The 23,205-nt window shown below is 39.8% G+C and overlaps 1 protein-coding gene across 1 annotated transcript; it reads right to left on the bottom strand.

The window, feature by feature from the left end:
- Positions 1-16,740: 16,740 nt before the first annotated feature.
- Positions 16,741-23,055, bottom strand: LOC115019015 (solute carrier family 46 member 3). Its single transcript, XM_029448327.1, has 6 exons — positions 22,922-23,055; positions 22,131-22,346; positions 20,173-21,049; positions 19,270-19,353; positions 18,864-19,020; positions 16,741-18,019 (listed from the first exon to the last, which is right to left on the bottom strand). Exons 2-6 carry the CDS (start codon positions 22,323-22,325, stop codon positions 17,902-17,904), a joined length of 1,431 nt encoding a protein of 476 aa, XP_029304187.1. The 5' UTR covers positions 22,326-22,346; positions 22,922-23,055; the 3' UTR covers positions 16,741-17,901.
- Between the last annotated feature and the right edge of the window lie 150 nt (positions 23,056-23,205).

Below are 23,205 nucleotides of genomic sequence, written 5' to 3'. Positions count from 1 at the left end.
CATCTTATTTGAATTGTTGCTTGTCTTTTCCACAGAGGCCTTTAAATGCCTCTCATACCCTGAATGAAACTCAACAGAATCTGGCTTTAAGAACACAAAAGTAAAATATATTATCTTTTCAATAAAGTTGAAGGTATAAGTTTACATTAGGACAGAAGGAGTTGATAGATTATATTCAATGTTTTTTGATACAGTGTTCTCAAAACAATGCCTATCTTCTTGGAATCAGAGAGCAGGAACTTAAGGCCACTTTGAGTCTGGAAAATGGTCAAAAAAACCTCCAGAATCTGTTCTGTAACTCTCCCAGCTGTCTGTGGCGGGAGCCAGGGCAGAAGCTGGAGATTGTTCTGCGTCCCTCCTGGAGTGTGATTTATTTCTAGACCAGTCTTCTCACACTACTCCAACTTTGTTTTGTTATTTGTTTTTTGGAAGCCTTTAGGATTTGTCTTCCAATACATTGCTCGCTGTAGGACAATAATCAAGATAAGGTAATGCTGGTTTCCCAGCCAATGCCACCGACAGTACAGGTCACAATATGTTTACATTATGGAGGGTTGTGTGTGCTTTTAGAGGGATTAGGGCCAGGAGATGGAAAGACTCCAACAAAGCTCATATTATTATTGTTCATAAGGATGTTTGAGTTAGTTTGGCAAAGTGACAAAGGTATACAGAGACTTGGAGAAAGATGGAGAGCAACAGTGAAATTCAGTTGAAGCCACAGTTAAAGAAACATTTTTTTTTTAAAAACAGCTCAGGTTCTGTACAGAAGTATTTCTTATGAAAACTGTGCCCTGGATGCAAGTTCAAAAAGCATATTTTTATCTGTTTTGGAGTGCAGAAAGGACTCCCTGCTCTCTCAACTGCAGCAGCCATTATCAAAGCATGCATGAGCAGAATATGACTAAAGAAAAAACCCACAAAAGGTTGTTCCAACAGTCTCAATAACAAGCTGAGATTGATTTACTCTTGGTTCTGAATCCCCATCAGCACTGCAGAGCGTCTGTATTACAGTAGATCTACTTTGGAGAATTCAAGGCATGTTGACCACTAAACAGGGGGTTATTCACACTTCATCGAGAACATATCCACCGAAGTACAGTTGTGACCTGTGCATGTCCCTCAGCATGTGACCTGCTGGAGCGTGTAGTCCACATCGTCCAAGGTCTACTTTTACTAAATGGTTCATGAAAAGAGAGACGAACATAATTTTGTAAGCACATTTAGACAGTCCTGTGTGCATAGTAAACATGGTTAACAAGGATTAAGTCCAGACTCCACACTGATAAAAGCTGGAGACGGACAGGAGCCACTGATGATGCGGTGTCTGTTTTTCAAATTTCTAAAGCCAGTTGTGCGTCTTGCCCAAAACTAACTAACTAACTAAGTAACTCCCTAAACTAGATTTGAAGCTCTGCCTTCTTGTCTCCCTATTTTATTAGTCAGGAGGAAATAACAGAAAGCTAAGTACACAGTCACACATACTCTAACATTCATTCTTATTTCATGAAGTTATACTGTTGCAGTGTAAGAAATTGTGACATCATGACTTAACTGCACCAAGCCCACGTCGGGTTATTTACCGGCGAGTTCGTCCTCAGAGGTTTTAACTCTCTCGTCCACTGGCCGCTTGGCAGTCAGCAAGACTCAAATATTTACTGTGCCTTGTCTGCCATCTAAACACCCTTTCTACATGACACATTTATTCAATTATGATTCATTTCACAGAGTCAAAAAAAAAGCTCTGTAAGGTCCTGGGCCGGGTTGTGAGCATTTTCCACCAACAACTGTATAGTCCCTATGGCTTTGATTCGAAACAGACGGAGAGAAACTTTGGATGCATGTATGACATTTGTTAAGTTTTCTCTGTAAACCATTTTGACTGGTGAGGAAATCATAAACACTGCTTTTGCACGATTTAAAGTCCAGGTAGGCCGCTTGGAGCCGACAGTGTGGTGAGGTGTTTTTTGGAATAAGGCCTTTGGCATTACAAAGAGCACTCTATGAGCTACTAGTGATTACCTACCACAAGGGAGATATTTTCTAATTTACAGCCGTATTTCTCTTATATTCAACATTTGGTTTCTTAGCATGCATACCGCCACAAATGTATGAATAGCCAGGACACAACACACTGAGAAAAAATAATCTGGGTCTGTACTGCGGTAATTTAAACATTTGCAACAGCTATTATTTCTCCAATTTATTTATTTTAAATAATAGCAAATGAGCGAGATCAGTATGAATGTCCAAAGAAGCCAACATTGGCAGCTAATTTTTCATTTTTTTCCCAGCATGCCTACCTCCATATGAGCTTAGAATATAATACATGCGGTTACATGGTTCAGCAAACGTGAAAAAGTGCTTGGAAAGATCACTCTGACATCTTGGCAAGGGAGCCGTTTGATCAAATCTTTGTTGTAGGACAAGAAGAGTGGTTTTAGTTTCACATCTGTGTGTCCAGTATCTGTTTACATCACAACACTGCATTCTAATAATTAGGTATGCTGTGTATGATTAGTGGAGGGTTCAGCACAACATCGCACAGGGACTTCTGCGCACAATGGGATTTGCTTGCTCTGATGTTGGCATGCAATGCTAAATTGTTGTGAAAATAAAGAAAAGTGTTAATTTGACTAAATATATTCCTCTCAGGTTTTGTAGAATAGTTCCTCCTGTATGTGTGTGTGTGTGATTTCACTTACACTTTTTCCTTATTTGAAATGCTTTGGGAGAAATAGACACATTTCTCAGTCCCTTCATACGAGGCATTCTTCATTTCCCTGTTTCCTGTATTGCCAGTGAGCTGCCAGTCACCTTTGAGTATGACGGTGACATCCTCATGACTTCATTTTGCATGCTCTCTGGTTTCCAAAATTCACAGTCAGAGAGTTCTGCAAACCTGAATGCTAGAGGCTGCTGACATTTGTTAAACAACTCACGTGGGCCCAGCTGGCACCCTTCTGCTTTTTTATTTTGTGTTGTTCTTGACGTCTTTTCCCTCTCTGACGCTCCCCCCTTTCTTAACCTAATTGTTGCTTTTCTTTTCGAGTTTGCCTCAGAGGCACGACTTAATGCTTTCTTCTGAAATATCACGGTGCCTTGCAGAGGCAGTCTGTTTCATGTTGTTGAAGTGTGTCGGGTGCGGGGTGCAGGGATTTTGGGATATTGAGGTTGCGGTAAGGAGGAGGGGGGAGGGGGGGTTGCTCGTCTATCTTTCAGGCAACCACTCTTTTATTCTCAAATGTTCCATGCATTAGGCAGTTATTATTTAACTATTGCAGTTTTCATACATACACACTTAAACACACCATACACATGCACGCCATCATGACCGTGCCATAGAGGAGGTTGTGCACAGGGCTTACACGGGGACAGAGTGATCACTGTGTTTCCCATCATTCTCTGCACACACAGATAGCCCTAAATGGAAAAGCAAGGTGGTGTGTGTGCAACCGCAACCAGAAAGTCTGCTGCACCGCTTAGGATACCCACCGGCTGTCCACATCACAGTGACCACTGATTTCTGAGCTCTGTAATCAACGTACACAGGACTATTTTAGTGCAATCTGACTATGGATTAGACAGCAAATTGCCAGGGATAGTGAGCGTTTCCATGGAGAGGGTGGAAGTTGCTTGTAAGGAATAATAAACAGAGTTAGATTAAGATTAGACGTGACGGTCTGAAAGCGGTGGCAGCTGGAGGAGTGTGTGTTTGTGTGTATATCTGTGATGTCCAAGTGTGTGTGTTTATTTTAAAGCATTAGGAGGAGAACAAGGAGGTTTTATACAGGGCAGAATATTAAAAGGCTGAGCAAAGACAGTAACTTTCTTTATTACAGCCTCACACTTAATCACCTCCACTTGTGCATGTCTAACTGATGACTTCTTCTTCATCCACTATTAATCACATGGGTGTGACGACAAGCTGACATAGACATTAATGTTTATACTCCGTCAAGCTCACACATATGTGTTGGAGACTCACAAACTTGTCCCAAGTCTTCCCAAAGTGGAATTCATTATAGAGTTTGCGGTTAGAAATGTCATAAAAGTCCGTTCAGCCCAAATATTTGCTCCTTTCATGAATAAAAGCATGAACACTCTTTCAGAAGGCCAGAATTTATCAAATGTGACTCCCATCAACTGGCAGACTGTGGAGAGACTGGCGTACACACACAGGGATATATAGATTAGCACGGGGTACCGCTTTCATAGAATCAGGAAAATAAACACAACAAAATACACTCAGTGGTGGTTTCAATTGGAAACCTCACTATGCTTTCCTTGACACTGCCACTTTGTTTCCTATCCACCATGGCAACAAAATGTAGCCCTTCTCACAACTATTTTAACAATTGAAGAAGACACACATCTTTTTCTACTTTTTTGTGGAATGTTTACTTAAGTTGTGATGAAATTGTATTACATGATGGATATATTGAGTGTGCGGTTTTGCCCTGAATCTACACAAAAGCATGCCGGAGCTCATTTATAAGACAAGGGATCCAAAGTGCCGATAAACGCAGAATGCCTGTATGCAGATGCAATGTAAATCATGCCAAAGAGAAGGAATCTGCTCTGGCTCTATCAATGACAGTGGCGTAAATTATTGAAGGAATAACATCAGCATGCAATGAATCATCTCAGCAGCAAGCAACTGGGTCAATGTTGAAAGAGTCAATGCATTAAGTTGCTCTCATGACGTCGTCCGCAGAGTTTGTTTATGTTACTGATCAGCCTCCGGGAAAAATAATTAATACTAGGTTTGATAAATAACTTTTTTTTCCTTTTTTCTTTTTTTGTATGACACTAACCATGGAATTACAACGCCTGCAGTTTGAGTTTGACTGTTGCATTTCATCCACCTTCTCTCTCCCTTGTCTCTTCTCTCCTGTCACCTCTCTAGTGCCCCCCAGTCAAATAAAGGCAACAAATGCCAGAAAAATACTTTAAAAAAGCAGAAGTCACACATTTAGTACTTAAACCCCTTGCCACAACTTGCAATACTCGTTTTCTGCATGCGGGATTGAACTCATCTTAATTTCTTTTAAGCTGTTGATCAGCACAAGTCTTCTTTTTAATTTGTTAGGATTCAAATATAGTATTTTATCAAATCAAATACATAGTTCAGTTCTCTTTTAGTAACTTTTGGAAGCACAAGTGATACACTTCAAAGCACAATTACAAAATAAATAATAAACCCAAAATGTCCCTTTCCTCCTTTCTCACAACTCTCTTAGATTGGTCGTCAAATTCAAATTTATGTGTTCAGGACTGTGACCACATGCTATTGCCTTAGGTGCTTGCTGAGTGGTGCTATTAGCTTTTTCACATTTCCCAGCAACCAGCACTCACCTGTTCTCCAACTGGTTAATTTCCTGAACATCAGAGAGAGAGAGAGCTGAGGCGGGTTCGACAACAAAGACAGGAAAGACTTTGAAAGACTTTGATATTATGAGCTTATTGTGCTATGCTAAGCATTCTTTCTACGTGTGCATGAGTGTGTGTGAAGGGAAATATGGGCGCCATGTGGTGTTGATGGTGTGAGAGGAAGCCTAACAGGCCGTCTCATTTGTACACCATTAGACCCACTCCTATAGGCACACACTGAAACTACTTTGATGATTTTTCAGGCACCTCGCAGTGTGTTCCAGGTGTGACCATAAAATAAACGCTTGACACAGAACACAGGCGTTCTTGTTTATACTAATATAATAATATAATTACATTTCACTGTGCATTATGTCCATGGATTTTAATAATATGAAACACTTCCCTGAAAGCTACAGATTCCCCGTGAAGATTGCTCCATGCTTTTTTATTCAGTTGCTGTGATGATTGCGGCCCAATAAAGATGGCAGGGGGCTGCGATTTTAACAAGACCCTCTGTATGGCTTGTGGCTACTCTTGTTCTTTCTTTCATTTTGTCCATCTGTCACACTGTTGAACATGCCAGCATTGTTCTTTTGTGGCTAATGCTAATGGTATGTCACCGCTCAGATGTGGTGGTTCTCTGAGGGGGATTTTAACTGTGGTGCAGTGGGAGATTGGAGGGACTTGATAGTACTCGATAGGAGGCAAGTGAAGAGTGAGTCCAGAAAACCTTAAAGGATATTATTAGAAAAGTACCACAGTGTACTTTGTGTTTTCCGTGCGGCTGCATTCTGTGTGTGTGCGTGTGAATGTTAATATATGGCAGTTTTATTTGGATACAGTCTCTCATTTCTGTTAGTGTGAGAGAGTCTCATTTGGAGCTGATTCAGCAGAGCAAGTATTACCTCCCTGAGGACACTATGATCAGTCCCAGGCTACAGAGAAGATTTGGGTTTCTTCAGTGATTTTAATTTACAGGCGTTTTTCATTTTAGTGACAGTATCGTCTTCACATTTGTGTCCTCTTCAGATGTCTGGCCCCTGCACCCTGACCCACCCTCTTTTTCTATGTTACCTAACTCCTTTGTCCCCACTTGCCCTCTCCAAACTTTTTTTCTCCACTTTTTTAGCTTTTCCTCTGTCTCTCCCTGAGTTTCTTCACTTACAGAAAAAGGCACTCTTTAGCAGGCAGCCATGAGTCATTTAAAATAAAAGAAACATTCAAGAGCGTTGTCACCCAGTTGCCAAATATTTTAACATCAGGAAGTAATTATGATGTTATGTTTTTAATGTTTCTTTTTAAACTCCTACTTGTGAGACATTTCCAGCAGATACCAGTCCCCAGAAATCATTTTAAATGTTGTGCCTTCAGGTCTGAACGAACTAAAAACCCTCCTGGAACAGTTAAAGGTTCAAATCAAGAAAAGGGCTCCGCTCTCCTAGTGTACATCGAGCAATAGTTTCTTACAATGACAGAAGGGAGGATTTTAAAAGATCCTCAGCTAAATCTCTATGTTTATCCAGTGTGTTTATCTTCTTCAGCAAAGCAAAGATGAAAACTCCTCAACCAGAAGAAATAAAGATGCTCTTTGCAAAAGGAAGCAGTTTATGGAAAATGTGGTCAGAATTTTAAGAGACACTTACAGTAAACGGCCACTGCTGTGGGTTAGAAGCTGCAAATCATCTTGAATATGGCCCCATTTTGTTAACGATAATTACACAAAAATAAAGACAAACAATTATGTTGACAATGACATATTGGTGTTTAAAAGTTCGACATGTGTCACCTGCAAGGCAGCCTTTTCGAAGGATTAGGTCTGACTGAAACATGAGATATAAAAGGCAGCGTCACCGTGCTGCAGCCCAGTCCCAAAACTGTCAGAACACACACCAGCAAATCCTCCAGAGTCTTCTCATCCTCAGTCATTGATAAAGTTTAGCTCGCTAAGCCTCAGCCTATTGTTGGGACATGGGGAAGTACATGTCTCCTAAAATGAACTGAAACACTAAAAAGCGTTGCTCCAAATGTGGCTAGCATAATAACGTTTCGGTATATTGATCCATGGAGTAGTTAGTGTTGACAAACTCACCCTCTCTTTTTTTCTTTCGCTTGATGGTATCATTACCTTATTTTGGGGAAAACCAAAGAGGTCTGGAACAGCTCATTCTCTGGATTCCTGGTCCACATGCAATCCCCATATTGAGATAGCAGGACTGTTTGCATTATCAATAACTCCAATGCATATCCTTGCAGGTTTACAACACAATTAAATACATATGATCAGAGAAAGCAAAACGGAGTAAACAAGATAATTATTTGAGGAAGCAGGGGCTTGTGATGCCAGGCAGTCAATTTGTCTTTGTCAGTGGATCCAGGACTTCTTAACTCAGCAAAAGCTCAACATTCAAGCCAAGTATCAAGGAGCATTTCCAGGCTCTGATTATGCTTTCATGTTTTTTGCATCTGAACTGATTACAGACACATCTTATCTTGACTTATCTTTTCATTGATACAACGTTCAGAGTTTTCATTAAACTGTAATGTTTAAAGCATGACGCAGAAGAGATCTTTGTGAGCTGTAACTTTTTGGGTTACCAGGGGATTCCAACAAACACATCATGATCAAAGTGGCACTCCAGCTGTGTCTTCCCCTCCTTCAACACCATCCTCATCCTTGGAGTGAAATGAACAGGATATCCCATACCAACCCTGCTGACCTCAGTAGACCTCAGTCTACTGCACATACATATACTGTACTGTATGTGTGATGGCATGTGGTCTGCTTTCCATTAAACTGCATCAGAGAAAGTGTTGGCTTTTTGAAGAGCTCTAAGCGCAGGCTGTAATTTGCTAAATCTGTGTTTAGGACGTGTGCTTGGAGCTGGTGCAGTGCATGTGCGGGTTGGGTGCTTGGCACAGCTGCTTTTCTTTTTCTTAAAATACAAAGGGCAGTAGCAGACCTCATCAAAGCTCGACTTCTGTGTAAAACTCTTGCTGCATGTTAAGCTTACTCGCTGGAGTATTTCAAAGGTCAGGCTTATCACAAAACCATACACACACAGTATGAGCCAATGCACAGGAGAAATTAAGCAAAAGAAAATAGTTATTGGTCAAGGCATCTTTCAAGTCGAAACAGTTCCGGAAAAGTGTTTTTAATTGACCACTCCTGTAGTATTTAAACTTGAAGACTTTGGGAAATTTCCTTTAAGAAAAGGTCGATGCCACTGTTTTATCTCTTTATTCAATATGAAGCTAGAGGTCCTATGTTCCCCAGCTCAATATCTCTTAATATGACACATTAAGGAGCCCTTTAAAGCAGGTCTATGTATTCAATGCAGTGGATTCAATGTATGTTTCCTTGGGTCAATATGTTGAAGTCACCCACAGCTTATAGCCTGTTAATGTTATACTCTTCAAAACGCCCTCTTATTTGCGGGAAAGACAGTTTTCTTGACTTTAGACATTGATATCTCCACAGTGAAACAGAACATGCATTTGAAACATCAATCTACCTTCTTTCTTTTGCAATTTGAAATGTGAATATGGCTTAGCTAAGCATAACATAATCAGGTGTATAAGTATTATGGTTGGGTATCTTCTCATCTAACTTCAGGCAAGAAAGCGAATTAGCATATTTTCCAAAATGTGGAACAATTAATTTGAGGAAAAACTATAGTTTGAAAATGGTTACTTGTTTAAAACATACTATGTATTAATACAGAGGTTTAGCATTGATAAGTTGACGTATGTTGAGCGCAGTAAGAGGGGTCACCCAGGCAGTCACTATGTGGAAGAAAATATTTCAGCAAGGCCATCAATAACATATTGTCCATACATCTCAGAGAACAATAGCGTAGTGGTCCCTCTGTAAATCTGTCTTGAAGTCCAGAAGGTACTTGGCTCCAAAGAATTCATAGTTTTTTTTAGTCAAGATTGGAAATGTTGACTTTAGGAAATTATAACCATTGTGAAACTGTGGGAATGGAAAAACTAATGGCATAAATGCTTTCTTTTCTATCCCGGATTAACTGACCTTCCTTTATAAAGAGTTTGGCACGACAAAGGGATCTAATGATTAACAGCGCTGGTCAGGGTTTCACATGGAATGTGATAGAGTCTTTTTACCCTCTTAATGTGCTGTATGTTTTGCTGAAATGTCACCATTTTACTGCCCATCTCTGTTTCATGTTTTACTACAAAGCAACACTAAACAGTACATTTATAAAGGGATAATCAAAAGGGTCAAACAAGGGTTAACCACCCCTCTCTGCATCACTGCTAAATTTCACAGTTAGCACCTGTGCAAGCTGTATCACAAACCTGCATCTGGTCATTTGGGTCACATAAGTTCACTTTTTAAAATGGCAACACATGTCAAATCTAAAACTGACAAGTAGCCAGCTTGTTTTTCGGGCAAAGTATTTCACTATTATTGAAGGAAACACCTAACAATTCTTTTAAACAAAGACATTTTTTTTAAAGTTTAGTTTCTGATTAAGGTTTCTTGGCTTCATTCAGAGAGGTCATTTCCATTTGATCAGTGAATACAGTGGAAGAAAGAGATTAAATTGTCCTGCTTAAAACATCTGGTTTCACACCCTCGTGTGGCAGTTAGCATGTAACAGATGATATCCAGGAAACATCTTGGCGGAGTTTGTACATTTTCAGGTGTAAGGAAGTTAAAAGCACCCTCAACTCACATTTGTTTTTCTCTTATAGGGAAGGATAGACATTTACCCAACACTTCCATGCTTGTCCAAGAGGACTCACAATCCAAGGACAAGGATGATTTTCATTGAATTTAAAGAGGCCACGCTTATTTTAAGGTACATTGGCTGTGGCCTTCTCAGGACCATGTTAGTTAGTTAGTTAGTTAGTTAGTTAGTTAGTTAGTTACTTAGTTACTTAGTTACTTACTTACTTACTTACTTACTTACTTACTTACTTACATTAGTGTGTATAGGCATTCGTATATCTAATAAAACGTTGGACTTTAATGAAATGAGCACACTCCCTATTGAAGACTGAAGATAGTTACGACATTAGTGTGTGAAGGGTTAGCTTGTGATTACATTTCCGCAAGTAAAATAAATTAGAGGAAGATTTTGATTTTGACTTTATTTAAGGTTTGGGTTAAGATTACAACTTTGTTTGAGCAAGTAAAACAAAACCAAATCATTAGTCATTATTGGAAAACACACGTCGCCAGGCTTATACAGTGTTAGGCAGAAACATTTGGACTTGTCTGTCTTACTTCATGACAGAACATTTTTACTCACTTTTAATGCGCAGGAAGTTGCATTTAAGTCATTACATTCAAGGAAATCTGGCTTGAACAGCGGAGGTAACTATGCTATCATGTACACATATCTGGTTGTTATACTGCAGATGCATATGTTTATGTTCATATGTGTTTGTGATATAGCTGATATCACTCACATGGCTGACATCAATCACTGGCAGACATGGAACATATGTTAGCAGTGTTCCAGTAGACTCAAATAAGTCTGAACAGCTGGAAGAAGAGACCTCTGGAAGGAAGATAAGGGCAAAACAGCCCCCCGGATATTATTTGTGTCCTTAGACTTACCCTGCCCGTAGGAAGAGTAGCTACTTCTGCAAATGTCTTTGCTTCCAAGCTTTACACACAACAGGAGGATCCTGTCTCAGTAATTCCCTACTGGAGATGACAGTCAGAACAAAGAAAGGCCCAAGGACATTGCAGTAGTCTCACTCTTGCTGCATGTTTTCTCTCCAAGAAATCTCTCCTTGTTTTAGAGGAAGAGAGGAGAGAGGGAGGAATCCCTTTGGGCTGCATGGACAATAAATTCATCCTAATATCACGCCCTCACCCCGACCCTCACCCTAACCCCCGCCCATAATATCATCTACTACTATACCAAATGTGAAGGAGACTTCCTCTCTCATGTTTGGGTTCATGGCCCTGGCTTGATAGACAAAATACAATCTATCTGGAATAGCTGCCTTCATTAAAATGTGGTCCAGATGTATCATTTGACTCCATTGTTGAACATCGAGGGATTTGCTAATTCAGACAAATGAAAGCAAAACAATAATATTTAAAAGGATCGGTGACAGGGTGGTTTCCAGCCAGAGATTGTTGGTTGTGGAACTTTTGAGACAAAAGGGAACTTAGAGGTGGATATAGCACTTATAGAAATTATCTCAATTCTCATGAATTACAGGAGAGGCTTAAGTTGTTCATCTTTAAAGTATATGTTTTCTTACTGTCAACAAAAAAGCTGAATTGATCCCTTACAACAAGTACTGTCTGTGTAGCTAAAGTCTGTTGTAGTTCAATCATTAGTGCCGTAAAGCTCAATTGTTGTCCATAAAATATTAAAAACACATCGATGAGCCCCAAGTTGCACGGGGGATAAGTTCCTTCATTACTATTTATTTTGGTCATTCCCACATACACCATCCTGATGCAGAAAATACTCACTAGAGAACCAAATTTATGTCGACAGTGAAAATTGTGCCTAACAAATGCACTATTGATCCAGTTTGTGTAACATTTGCTTACATTTGCAACAGTGGCCATCTGTTTTAGTCAATTATTGAGCCTTTAAAAAAAAAAGATACTTAATAATTGTGACTACTTTTTAAAGATCTACATCTTCAGTAGGAACCAATGGGCTTGCGGATGAGAGACACAGGCAGATTGTTGGTTTTGGTCTTTTCAAGGGATTTTTTTGACAATAACTAAAATATATAAGAAACCCAGACGGGTTCATTTGTAGTATGTCATCAGAGACTGAGTGTACGGGGCAATTGAATTGGATATCGTTAAGATAATAGCTTGACATAACATGTGCTGCTTATACTGATTTTGACTTTTTTGTGTGGGTAATTTCCACTCCAAGGCCATAATTAGAAACTTGATGCTTGTGAGCGCTGCGGAAACCGTGCTAATGCAAACTGAAATGAAAATGTCTATTAATAGACCAGTTAAAACCAAACATAGCCAACTGCACGCCGTAAAAATGAGCTCATTGCAAAGAACAGAGCCATGGGTTGGGTCAGAGAAAATCTGATAAATACAGATGTGCTCATACATCACTCCACAGCATGCTGCCTCACTGTTTGCCATGTGTAGCTAAACAGAAGGTTTACTTGCTCTGTGGTTCCTGTAATGTCAGAGCTCCTGATTTGACCAGAGATACCTCTCTTTGTCAGCTTGTGTGCTTGTGTCTGCGTGTGTTTAAGTACACGCCCCAACCAAGTGCAATTAGTGTGAACCCACTTAAGACACACGTTGCTGTTAATGTTCCCAGAGAGACAATAAAACCTTCACAAGGATAATTGAGACCAAAGAAAAGAGACTGGAGACCAAAAGTAAGAAGAATCTGGAAAGAAGAAACCATGAAAAAGGATGATGACGACAATACCAACGTCAGTCAGTTTAAGGATCAGGTATGCTCATTGTAATCCTTTAACAGTACAGACACTGAATGTGGTTTATGTATCACTGTTAGTCAAGCCTTCTCCTTTTCATTCCTCTGATTATCAGGTCCTGACGTCTCCTCCAATCCGGGCAGCAGGCTGATTAGTCTGACGCACTGAAGCAGAACCGGGCAAACGGAGAGAAGCAGTGTATTGATTGTCACAGTGACCTTTCCTTTGCCACTGTTCTAGAGATGTGGGGGGTTGCCATTCTTTAAGACTCCAGCTCACCACCAGCCGACGTGGCCAAAGACAGCAGCGCTTCTCGGCACAAATGACATTCATAGCTTTCACAGACTAAATTGTAATCATTGTGGTCTCAGTGGGGTGGCACCATCGTACAACAACCTTCAGAAAATCACAGAAATGACACAGTGCCAATGTAATCATATATAATCATTTTTGCCACGAAAATAATTTCATATTTATTTTATACCCACCCCTAAAATCTAATATTAGCACTTTACTTTGATTTTATTTACCCCTGGCAACCAAACAAGCTGCAATACAGTGACCTTATCAATCAATAGTGGTTATAATGAATATACTGGTATTTGGCTGAGGCTGTTAGTGTGTCTGTGGAAGGAGCAGGAGACACGTACAGATACGCAGGGTGGGGGAGGTGAAGATGTGACTGTAAAACCACTTCTGGAGGCTGATGCATGGTCGGTAGGATGGTTGGAGATGACAGAGGAGAGAAGAGTTGTCTGTGGTCGAAGCATGTGCCAATAATGGCAGTTACAGATCTATATTTGAAACAGATCATAAAAAGTCAAGCAATTCTCTTAAGTGAAGTAGTGGAGAAAAAATGAGGATGTGGAGGAGGGAGGGAGGTAGGACCGACAGGGGAATCGACATTATTGGCGGTTAAGACAGAGAAAAGACATCTGTGGAGGGAGTGGGTAACCACATGAAGCCATGGGATCCAGATGGGACTGAAACAGGTAGACAAGTGTGTTGATAATAAAGAACAGATACATTTTTAAAAAAGGATCAAAGGAAAACCATTCAATAGGATTGAGGGGAAAGTTGAAATCAAAAAAGTCAAGATGACAAGTGATTATAACCCTTCATAGTAAAACATTGCAGGGAATAGCAGTAATTATGGGTCAGGGACAGGGCTCCTATACCCCTGACAAACATCCAGCTAAGCACACACACAACCTACAACGCGCACGCAGATAGCACATGGGGACCATGGAAGGATCAGACCATCAGTTAACACATATCATGCGTTGCAGTGCAAGACAAGCCAACACAGCAGGGTGACCTTTGTTGAGGGTAAAGGGGTGGAAGAAAAATGAAAAGATGAACGACAACAGCGGAACAGACTGTCCTGGGTAAATTTCCACTGCCAGTCCTGTAACCGTGCAATTAACAATCACTTGAAACAGATCAGCGCACGTACTGGTACAGTTGTGATATGGTAAACTACAAACCATAGGCTTATTAAGAGCGCAGAGAAACAGACACGCAACCCTAGAGTTCATAACCTGCCTGGGAAAATGTGCTAAATGTGCAGATACTTTCTGCACTACCTCAACTGTCAAGATGCCTTTAAAGGAAGCATCCAAGCGGAATCTGCTCAAGTGAAGCTGCTCACTTAAAAACTCTATAACAATGTCTTTGTATTAGGCAGTGTGTGTGTGTGTGTGTGTGTGTGTAAAATGTGTAGAAAGGTTTTCAGAAACAGCTTTTGTGGACAGCAAAATCAACCTACATTCATATTAACTGCAGCTAATTCCCTAAGCTATTGAGCCTGTTGACTGTTTGAAAACTGAAATGAAAATAGATATGCAGTGGATAGTGTGATCAAATATTCCTCCAATGATCAAATCATTCCAGCCTGGGAAGCCCCTCCATATTGCACACTTCAGTCACACAAACCACCTCAAATGTTTTTTTATATTATAGTGAATTATCTCATCCCAGGGAGCAGAAGGTTGAGATAAAGAGAGGGTCTGTTAGCAACTAACTGAATCAACTTCAGAGATTGAGCTATTGGCGATGTGATGTGGTGTGGTGCAGATGATCGTACTGCTGATTCAGCTAGTTTGGAAACCAGAAACCAAAGACCCGTCGATCCCCTGCCTCCATGCTTCCCTTTAATCCTCAACGACCCCATGCATGCCAGACACACACAAGGTTCTTAACCCCTGGGAACAGCGTCTCCTTGCTTGCAAACTATCGTCACTCTTCACCACACCTCCATCTCTAATTTAACCAGAAACCTCATGTGTGGTGCCAAGCAAGCCGTGCCTCAGATGATCCCTCATGTAACCTCCAGCGCCGCAAGCTTAATTCAAACTCAGTGTCAACATTACCTTACAATCAAGCTGCAGTCACGGTGCTTAAGACTTGAGGATGGAAATCAAATAACTGCACATTATGATCAGACGTCATTTGGGTTTCCGTGAATGAAGCCAATTCAAACTGACATGCCAATTATCAATTTTTTAAAAAGGAAACACTCTTTCACTGACATGTTTCTACTTCAACAATGTTCAAAAGCAACAGCATTTTATTTCTAAAGTGCAAGGAGGCTCGCTATGTGTTTTCCCACTGAGCCAGCTTGATTGGTCATCATCCAAATTGTGTTTGTGGGTTTAAAAGAAACTTTTTTCAAAGCAAGTGTCTGTCCTTTTCATTCTCGTAGGGGGTTTCCCATCCTCCTGTGCAAATCAAATCCCTCAATTCAGTTTAACAGATAGAATCAAAATGTGCACGTGAAACCAACAACAAACACAATTTAAATCTGAGCTGATAACTAATACCCGTGATGCATCGCGTAGACGTCTAATGTGATGTAGCAATGTTCAATGCCGATCCATGTGAGGGCATTGTATTACTTCACCACCGTCACAAAATGACGACCCATTTCTGTAGAGTACAAACACAGGAGGTGGGAACTTTGGAAAATTCAGTTCAGGGAAATTAAATACAATAACTTTGAGGTGTGAGACGAATGAGGAACAGTAACGAGTTAGAAACTGAAGTGTATGGAGCATACATTTGTGGAAAAAAAGTGCAATTTTTCCCCCCAGATTCACTTTAATCAACAGGAATTGGTCACCAACTTCATTTCTGTTATATTCATATGCACCGGGTGACTTATATGATGCTAAAAGAAACGGCACTTTTCTTGTATCGTGGACCATGACATTGTGTGGAGACAGCTCGTAACTACTTATCAGACCATTACAACACGCCGTACTGGCTGCACTGACAACATAATCAAGTTTGTTGTGGTTAAACTTAGAGTCGTCAATAGTCCCTTTGTAGCCTTAAGCATGTGTGAAAAGGTGTGTATAAATATATATTTACAGCTAGTTTTCAACAATTGTATTTCTTGTAAGACATGAAGGATACAAAAGATAGAGCTTGTCTTTATTCCCATGTCTACAAAAGCTGGTATTTTATGTAATGTATATAATGTTGGCCGATGATATTGTAGGTGGAGCGTGTCAGTGAGCCTGAAGTCTGGACCAACAGTGACGCCTAGTGGTCGATATGCAAAAGACAGAGTCACAATTCTGTTCCTAACCTGCATGTTATCGGTTTATTATTTCCCTTGGACACAGACTTATAAAGAAATTGTAGTACTGTGACTCAGCATACATATTAAAATAAAAGATAAAGCCCTAAGCACCCACATATTTACAGCCTAGAGAAAAACATATTATAAAGTGTTTAAGATGATGCTTAATATTCAAGAGGGTGTATTCAGAGGGTTCTTTTCTTATCGTTTATAAGCCAAACCCAACATCATCTCATTAGTGTCCTTTAAGATAAATATCTTTCTTCAATAACACTTTATTCTTGAAAAGGAAAGGTCCTTGCCAATACTTGAGCAAGTTATCGCTGTTGAAGACACAACACATAAATCTTCATCAGTGGTGGTTTGATGGTCTTTTTTAAAAATATTTCATTTATTATATTTTAAAAGTTGCTCTTACACAAAGACATGAACTTAAACATGTAAACACAAAGGAACAGGATGATAAATACCACAAGTGTTGAAAAAAAGAAAAGGAAAATATACTAACTACATCCCTGCGTTTCCAAGTGTGCTTCTATGATACCTACATTTCCATCCTGTTTTAACTGATGTGGCACACTTAAGGGTAGATACATATAAATAACATATTCCAGTCACATTTGATAAGCTCCCCACTATTTTCCATGTTATATTTAACTATAACCTTCATCCTGGCGAAGAGAACCCACTGATTAATGTTTAATTGTTGTCTTTTTGTAGTTTTAAATATTATTATTTCCCATCATAATGATATTGTTTGGATCTTTTCCTTCAGTATCATCCCTTAGGTCAGCAAATATTTAGGTTGGAGGACAACCATTTAAATCTATGTTGTAATGTATTTTAAATAAACATATTCCTTGTTCTCTTTAAAACTCATTCCACCCTCTGGGGGTTATTTAACATTCTTTATACATTCACATGTAAACTATAACATGTGTTTACTTCACTTAAAGTAGGGTTTATAATGAAATGTCTCTAAATTGTATATTTGTTGTCTTGCATGAGAATGGAGCTTGTTGTAAACACAATAACTAACATTGCACAATAAAGGAGAGACAAAGCAACAGAAGGTATGACAGAACTGAAACCCTTAACATAACTGAAACTCTGCAATTGCAAATCATATCACACGGTAAAACTGTATCAAGCACATTAAATCATTGTGAATATGTTAAATGTCACAGTCAGGCCATTTGGAGGCTTTGGATGCATGCCACTTAAACTCCCATAACTGCTTCATATCCTATTTATGCTACCATCTTGGCATGTCCCTAAACCAAAATGTTCTTGTCAAAAAACCTTTTAGAACCTGTTTGCCTCCAACTACCTGTTGTATCTTCATAACATTCAAGTTCAAGAGCAAAAAGAAACCACAGCAATAAAAACCCAAGAGATTAATCTGTAACCTGCATTATTAACTTCAAACTGAGATCAACACTCATTGAGGTACTTTTGGGAAAAGTGTCTTGTCATAAATGACTAAAGTAAAACCTGGTGAGGTTTTTGGCAGTCCATGTGGCTCAGCTAAGAAGAGGACTGTTGTCGTTCTGGTCTTCAACAAGATCCTCCTCCCCTGAGTAAACAGGCTCTGGGTTATTGATCTCTTTGGGAACACCCCCTCCCATCAGACCCACCACTCTGAAATGTGGAAGAAAAAAAAACAGGCATAAGAGAGGCAGACAAACATGGTGATACATAACTGTCTCTACCAATTCTAACTACACTGGGCAACTGTCTTCTCAACATAGCTTCTCTCTGCTCACCTGCATCATCTTACCTGAGTTAGAGACATTTCCAACACACCCATTAAAGTCACTATGTGAAGCCCATGTTGTTCTTTGCTGTTTTGTCTGATATTGCTGAACCAGTGCCTTTGTTATTCTATAACTACTTACCATGTAACAGAAGACGAAGTGCGCGTGACAGAGATGGATTCACTCAAGGAGTTTGTTTCACGCTCCACTTCCCAAACTGACTCAGCAGCACTACATTGCCAACTGAGTGTCACGAAACAAATGTAAGAACGCAGCGTATCGCAGATAATTGTATAGCCTTCATTACTACTATAATAAGAGATTTACTTTAGTATGTGAAGAGGAACACTTTGATGAGTGACGTTGGATGTGATAGATTCATGAATGAGGAACCAAGTGTTTTCTAAAAGGCCAAAATCAAAGAAGGCATTTCTCCTTTTCTAGTCAAGCAGAACAAGCTAACAGTGACTCAGCAGAAACAAGGTATGAGTAATGTAACTCAATCCATAGAGTACAGCTCTGCACGTGAAGCATATCGACATAATCTATTCATAAACTTCTGTTTTTGTTGTAGAATGAACAAATAACGTTGGCTGGTATACGCTCTGGCAGCCTCGTGAAGTTTGGAAATGTATGTTTCAATCATGTAAACTATTTGCTCTCTATAGTAAAACATGCAAAAGTCATTTAATGTTGTGTTATCGACATTTGCAAAATGATTAACTTACCCTAAGAAAAACAAAGGGATGACACAGAGTCCTGCAGCCAACGTGAAGATGAAGCCGGAGTACCATGCCACTGTAGCAGCATAGACGCTACTGAAGACGGCGATCGATACATTGTTAGTTAAACTCTCCAGGAAGGAAAGACAGGCAAACAGGGCTCCTGCAGAAACACATCCAAAGAGAGAAGAAAACAAGTTTTAAGATGTGATAAGGTGACTAAAAACCAAATATGCCTGAAATCTAACAGCCTAGTACCAAGATTCCCCTTTGCTCTTAGGAACTAGAAAGTTGGAGTGTTTTGTTTTCAAGTGCATCATGAAGTTCCTGGGACAGTTCAGTAGACTCTGACTCTACAAACAAACACGCAGACACAGGTCTGTGACTCTTGCATAACCTTAAACTCACTCACCCTGCTCAGACTTTGAGATGATCTTTGATATCATGGAGCGCAGAACGGGGAAAGGCATTATAGACAGAAGCATTGGCACCCTTGCTGCGGTAAACAAAGAAACAGAAGACAGACTTTATATTACGCTTCAACATCAAATTGTAAAATACAAACAAGATACTGTAACCCTGGTAACATTTCTACAACTTGTAGAGCTGGTATGTCATGTTTATTTATGCAATTTTCTGTTATATCTTACTCTTTATTTGAGCTGTCCTAGACTAAATATATTCTTAGTCGACAAACAATCATATAATTAGTTGATTTAGTCGACAACCTTTCCAGTTTTTCCAAAAAGAATCGTGCAAAAGCACCAATTTCAATCTTGTGTTCACCAGACATGTGATCATCAGTTTCTTGGAAATAAGTCATTCAGCATGAAAAAAGCATTAAGAAATTACATATCAACTAAATAAATCTTCCAAACTGACCATTTAGTTGTCTGATGGACGAAGAGTTTGCCGTAAAAAGGATTCTTATTTTTAATATAATATGTTCTGTCTTTTAACACCTCTTTATTTGAAGTAAATCACTTTGAGCTAAATGTAATATATTGATAGTGCTACATAAACACAGATATAAACATTTTCTTATATATGAGACGGTTAGAAACACAGAGGCATATTAGTTAGTTGTTGAACAAGACTACAAGGCGACAAATCCTGCGAATAATTTCACAACACAACTTCCCATATCCGACATACTGTAAAAGAGGAAACTAATTATTAATCCACTGTCCAGGTGCAGGTTTGTAAACCTTGTAAACAACTGACAGTCAAGGCTTTGGTGATTATATTTGAACTAAACAGGAGATTCAAAACATTATTGGTTCAAGCAGCACAGTTGCTATTAAGTTTTTCTCACCTATAAACATCATAACGGTGGTCTTGGTAAACGCCAACAGGACCATGCCTGATACGACGGACAGAATCCCCATCAGGACAATGAGCAGCTGTGGCACACCACAGTACGTGAACGCTGACACTCCTACGAAACTGGTCAGGAACACAGTGGTGGACAGTGCTGAGCCGTAGCCAATCAGAATCTCTGTCCAGCAGAGTGGCTCATTCAGCTCATATAGCGTAATCAAGGAGACCCCACCCACATAGGCGAAGGAGAAGCTGGTGAAGATTAGCATCAGGAGAACCAAATGACTCCTGTGGCTGGCCCCTGCAAACATATGGTAGACCCCATAGAGCATCTGTTTCATGGCTGAGCGCTGAGGAGCCCCATCCAGAATAATGGCATCAGTGGGAGCCTTCTTCACAGTCTCTTCTAGGATGAATATTGCATAGAAAAGGATCAAACACTGAAACAACGCAGAGGTTACGAAAGGCCAGTTAAAGCCTGCAGCTCTCAGAAAGTAGCCTGTTGATATTGAAGCCACCCCGGACAACAGGCCAATCATCATGTCTACTCCGGCCATGCGCAGCGTCTTCTGATGCCCATCCTCACACAAGTCCGCTATGTAGGCGAAACAGCCCCCCAGGAAAGTGCCCAACCCGCCAAACAGAGAGCTGAGAATCGAGGCGCCAATGAGAAAGTAAATGTTGAGCTCGAAGTAGGACACCGCCAGGAAGGACAAGGTGTAGATCAACGTGCCAATCAAAGGCGTGATGATTGTGATCTTGCGTCCTCCCCGGTCACTATAGGCCACAAGCATGAGGGTGACAACCAGAGAGGGGATCGTGGAGAAGAGCTCTGTGTAAAGGGAGAAGAGCGATGCCTGCCTTTGTACTTCCTGAAAACACAGAAAGAGAGAGCATGGTTAAGTCTAGAAATCATGTCTGACATTGAACTGTAAAAACAGGCTCATGAAGGCAAAATAACTACCATCAAGTTGGTAACTATTCTACAAATGAGACAAGTTAAAGAGATAGTGACAATCCAATGTCAGGAAACTAACACAGAATGTAAGAACTTTGATTGGTGCATCATGTGGGCTTTTCTTAATGCAGAGACAAAAGGAACAAAGCTTTGTACAGGTGCAGGAGGAGTGTGTTCTCACTTCTCTGCTGTGTTTCAGTCTTATCTATAATACACTGTTACTAATACTTTTTGCAGAAGATTATTTCCTCAAAACATTTTTTATAATGCTGTATGCCTTAATGAGCTGCTAAACATTTGTTTTTAATTATGTGCTCTGGAATAATAAGTGATTTAATAATATTGTCACTCAAAGAGTCTGTACAAATTCCTAACAAAAAACTTTAGCCACAGGTATCACTTGCATATCACTTTATGGTGTGTTGGTGAAGTCAGCTGTTTTTACCTGAGCTGTGTTGCAAGAGGGAAACTGAAAGGTTTATAGGAAAATGTGTGCTGTGTCATGACAGTAAAGATTAAACATAGACAGGTATATAAACTGCAGATGTGGAAGAATAGACTGCACCTATGCATAGAGCATTATTGTTTGTTGAGCTCAAGGTTACTTTAGAAAGCCTGACTTTTTTTTTTTGTCAGTAAGACATTTTTTTTCATGAAAACACAGAAAGCCCTAACACAAAAATGATTGAGTCATCGTCACATGCTTAACGATGTAGGAGGTGGAAAACACAAGGAAGAGCAGAAGCGGTTTTTCCTGTCTCTAAAGTCTTTTTACAAATAAAGTTGGCATTATTGACGGCATTAACAAATGTCAGGACTTACACTGAAAATGTTACACAGGTGGATATTGGAAAAGTTAATATAAGAACATTCATTCTTAGCGTGTTTTAAGTAGAGGGGGGGAGATACTTATTTTGGTAATTGATAATATTCCCTTTACCTTGAGTTACTTAAATGCATGTTCTGTTACATCAAGTGATTAGTGAGGGACTAACCTTATAGTAGCTGGAATGGTTGCTGGCGCTGCTGTTCTCTGCACATCTGGAGGCATTGTCAGATATGGGATAGGAAGTGTTAGTCAGCTCCTGCCAGAGCCTCCGGTACACGTACTGCTGCACAAGAGGATAGATGAGAAAACTGGAGAAAGCGTACAGTGCAACCACAGGCTCCACAAGGAAAAGACCCTTCATTTTGAGGGGCTACAATATTCCCTGGAAAAGAGATGAAGAGAACACATTTAGAGATTACATAAACACAGATAATAAGGTTAAAAAAACAGACTGGAACTCTGCATGTCTAAGCATGTGACCATATGACCAAATATGTACAAGTAGTTTTACATTTGTTTAGCTAACATAGAATATTCGAAAGCTCAATAAAGATTAGTCTGTTGTTGTAAGTAGCAACCTTCAACATTGCACTTCAATATGCAGGTGACATGACTTATACCGCAGTCCTATCTAAACAGTACATAATTATTGATTGAGTCAAGTCATAACACAGTCTACGTGGAAGTTCAAGACTATTTGTTTAGATGTATTTGCCTTTTGATAACCATCGAGGAGAGTGTTTGCCATACATTATCTATCCAACATTACCTGACAGTTTGAAACATTAACTGGAATATAGGATAATAACCCTGCAAAATGCAGTTTGTTTCTGTGAATACTGCAGGATGAGCAGTGCTAGCTCATTATTTAGATAACACATGATGGAAGACAACAACAGCTTAGCCTTTACCTCATTTTATAATCAAATGTTGACGAGAACATAGTTTAACTCTTACCTTTTAGATAGTCGCTTGGATCATGTTTTAATATAGCAATTAACCCCTGCAAGACATTTTGTTTACGAGGTCGGTCAGAGCTCTTATTTTATACAGAAGAGTACGGCGTTATTATGAAACTCCGAAGTCCCGCCCCTCACCATATATGATTGGACAGCAGTCCTTCAAGGCTGCGTTTATTCGATCGGTGGAACTGTCAGTCATAGGAAAAGCCGGGCGAGAACATTTTGTGACTTCCTGTAACAGGCTATTAATAGCATATTAGCGTTTATTTGAAATACTTC

Source organism: Cottoperca gobio, chromosome 14 (assembly GCF_900634415.1).
Source record: "Cottoperca gobio chromosome 14, fCotGob3.1, whole genome shotgun sequence".
NCBI lineage: Eukaryota > Metazoa > Chordata > Actinopteri > Perciformes > Bovichtidae > Cottoperca > Cottoperca gobio.
The sequence above is the reverse complement of the archived record's forward strand: the minus strand, read 5'-3'. Positions and strand labels throughout refer to the sequence as shown.

Bases quoted from the DNA above. Each gene is read 5' to 3' on its own strand.
- LOC115019015 (XM_029448327.1), bottom strand. From the start codon at position 22,325: ATGAAGGGTCTTTTCCTTGTGGAGCCTGTGGTTGCACTGTACGCTTTC. The intron at 19,354-20,172 runs GTGAGAAAAACT...TGTTTACCGCAG, and splicing joins CACCGTTATGATGTTTATAG to CAAGGGTGCCAATGCTTCTG. The intron at 19,021-19,269 runs GTGAGTGAGTTT...GTGTTTCTGCAG, and splicing joins CATCTCAAAGTCTGAGCAGG to GAGCCCTGTTTGCCTGTCTT.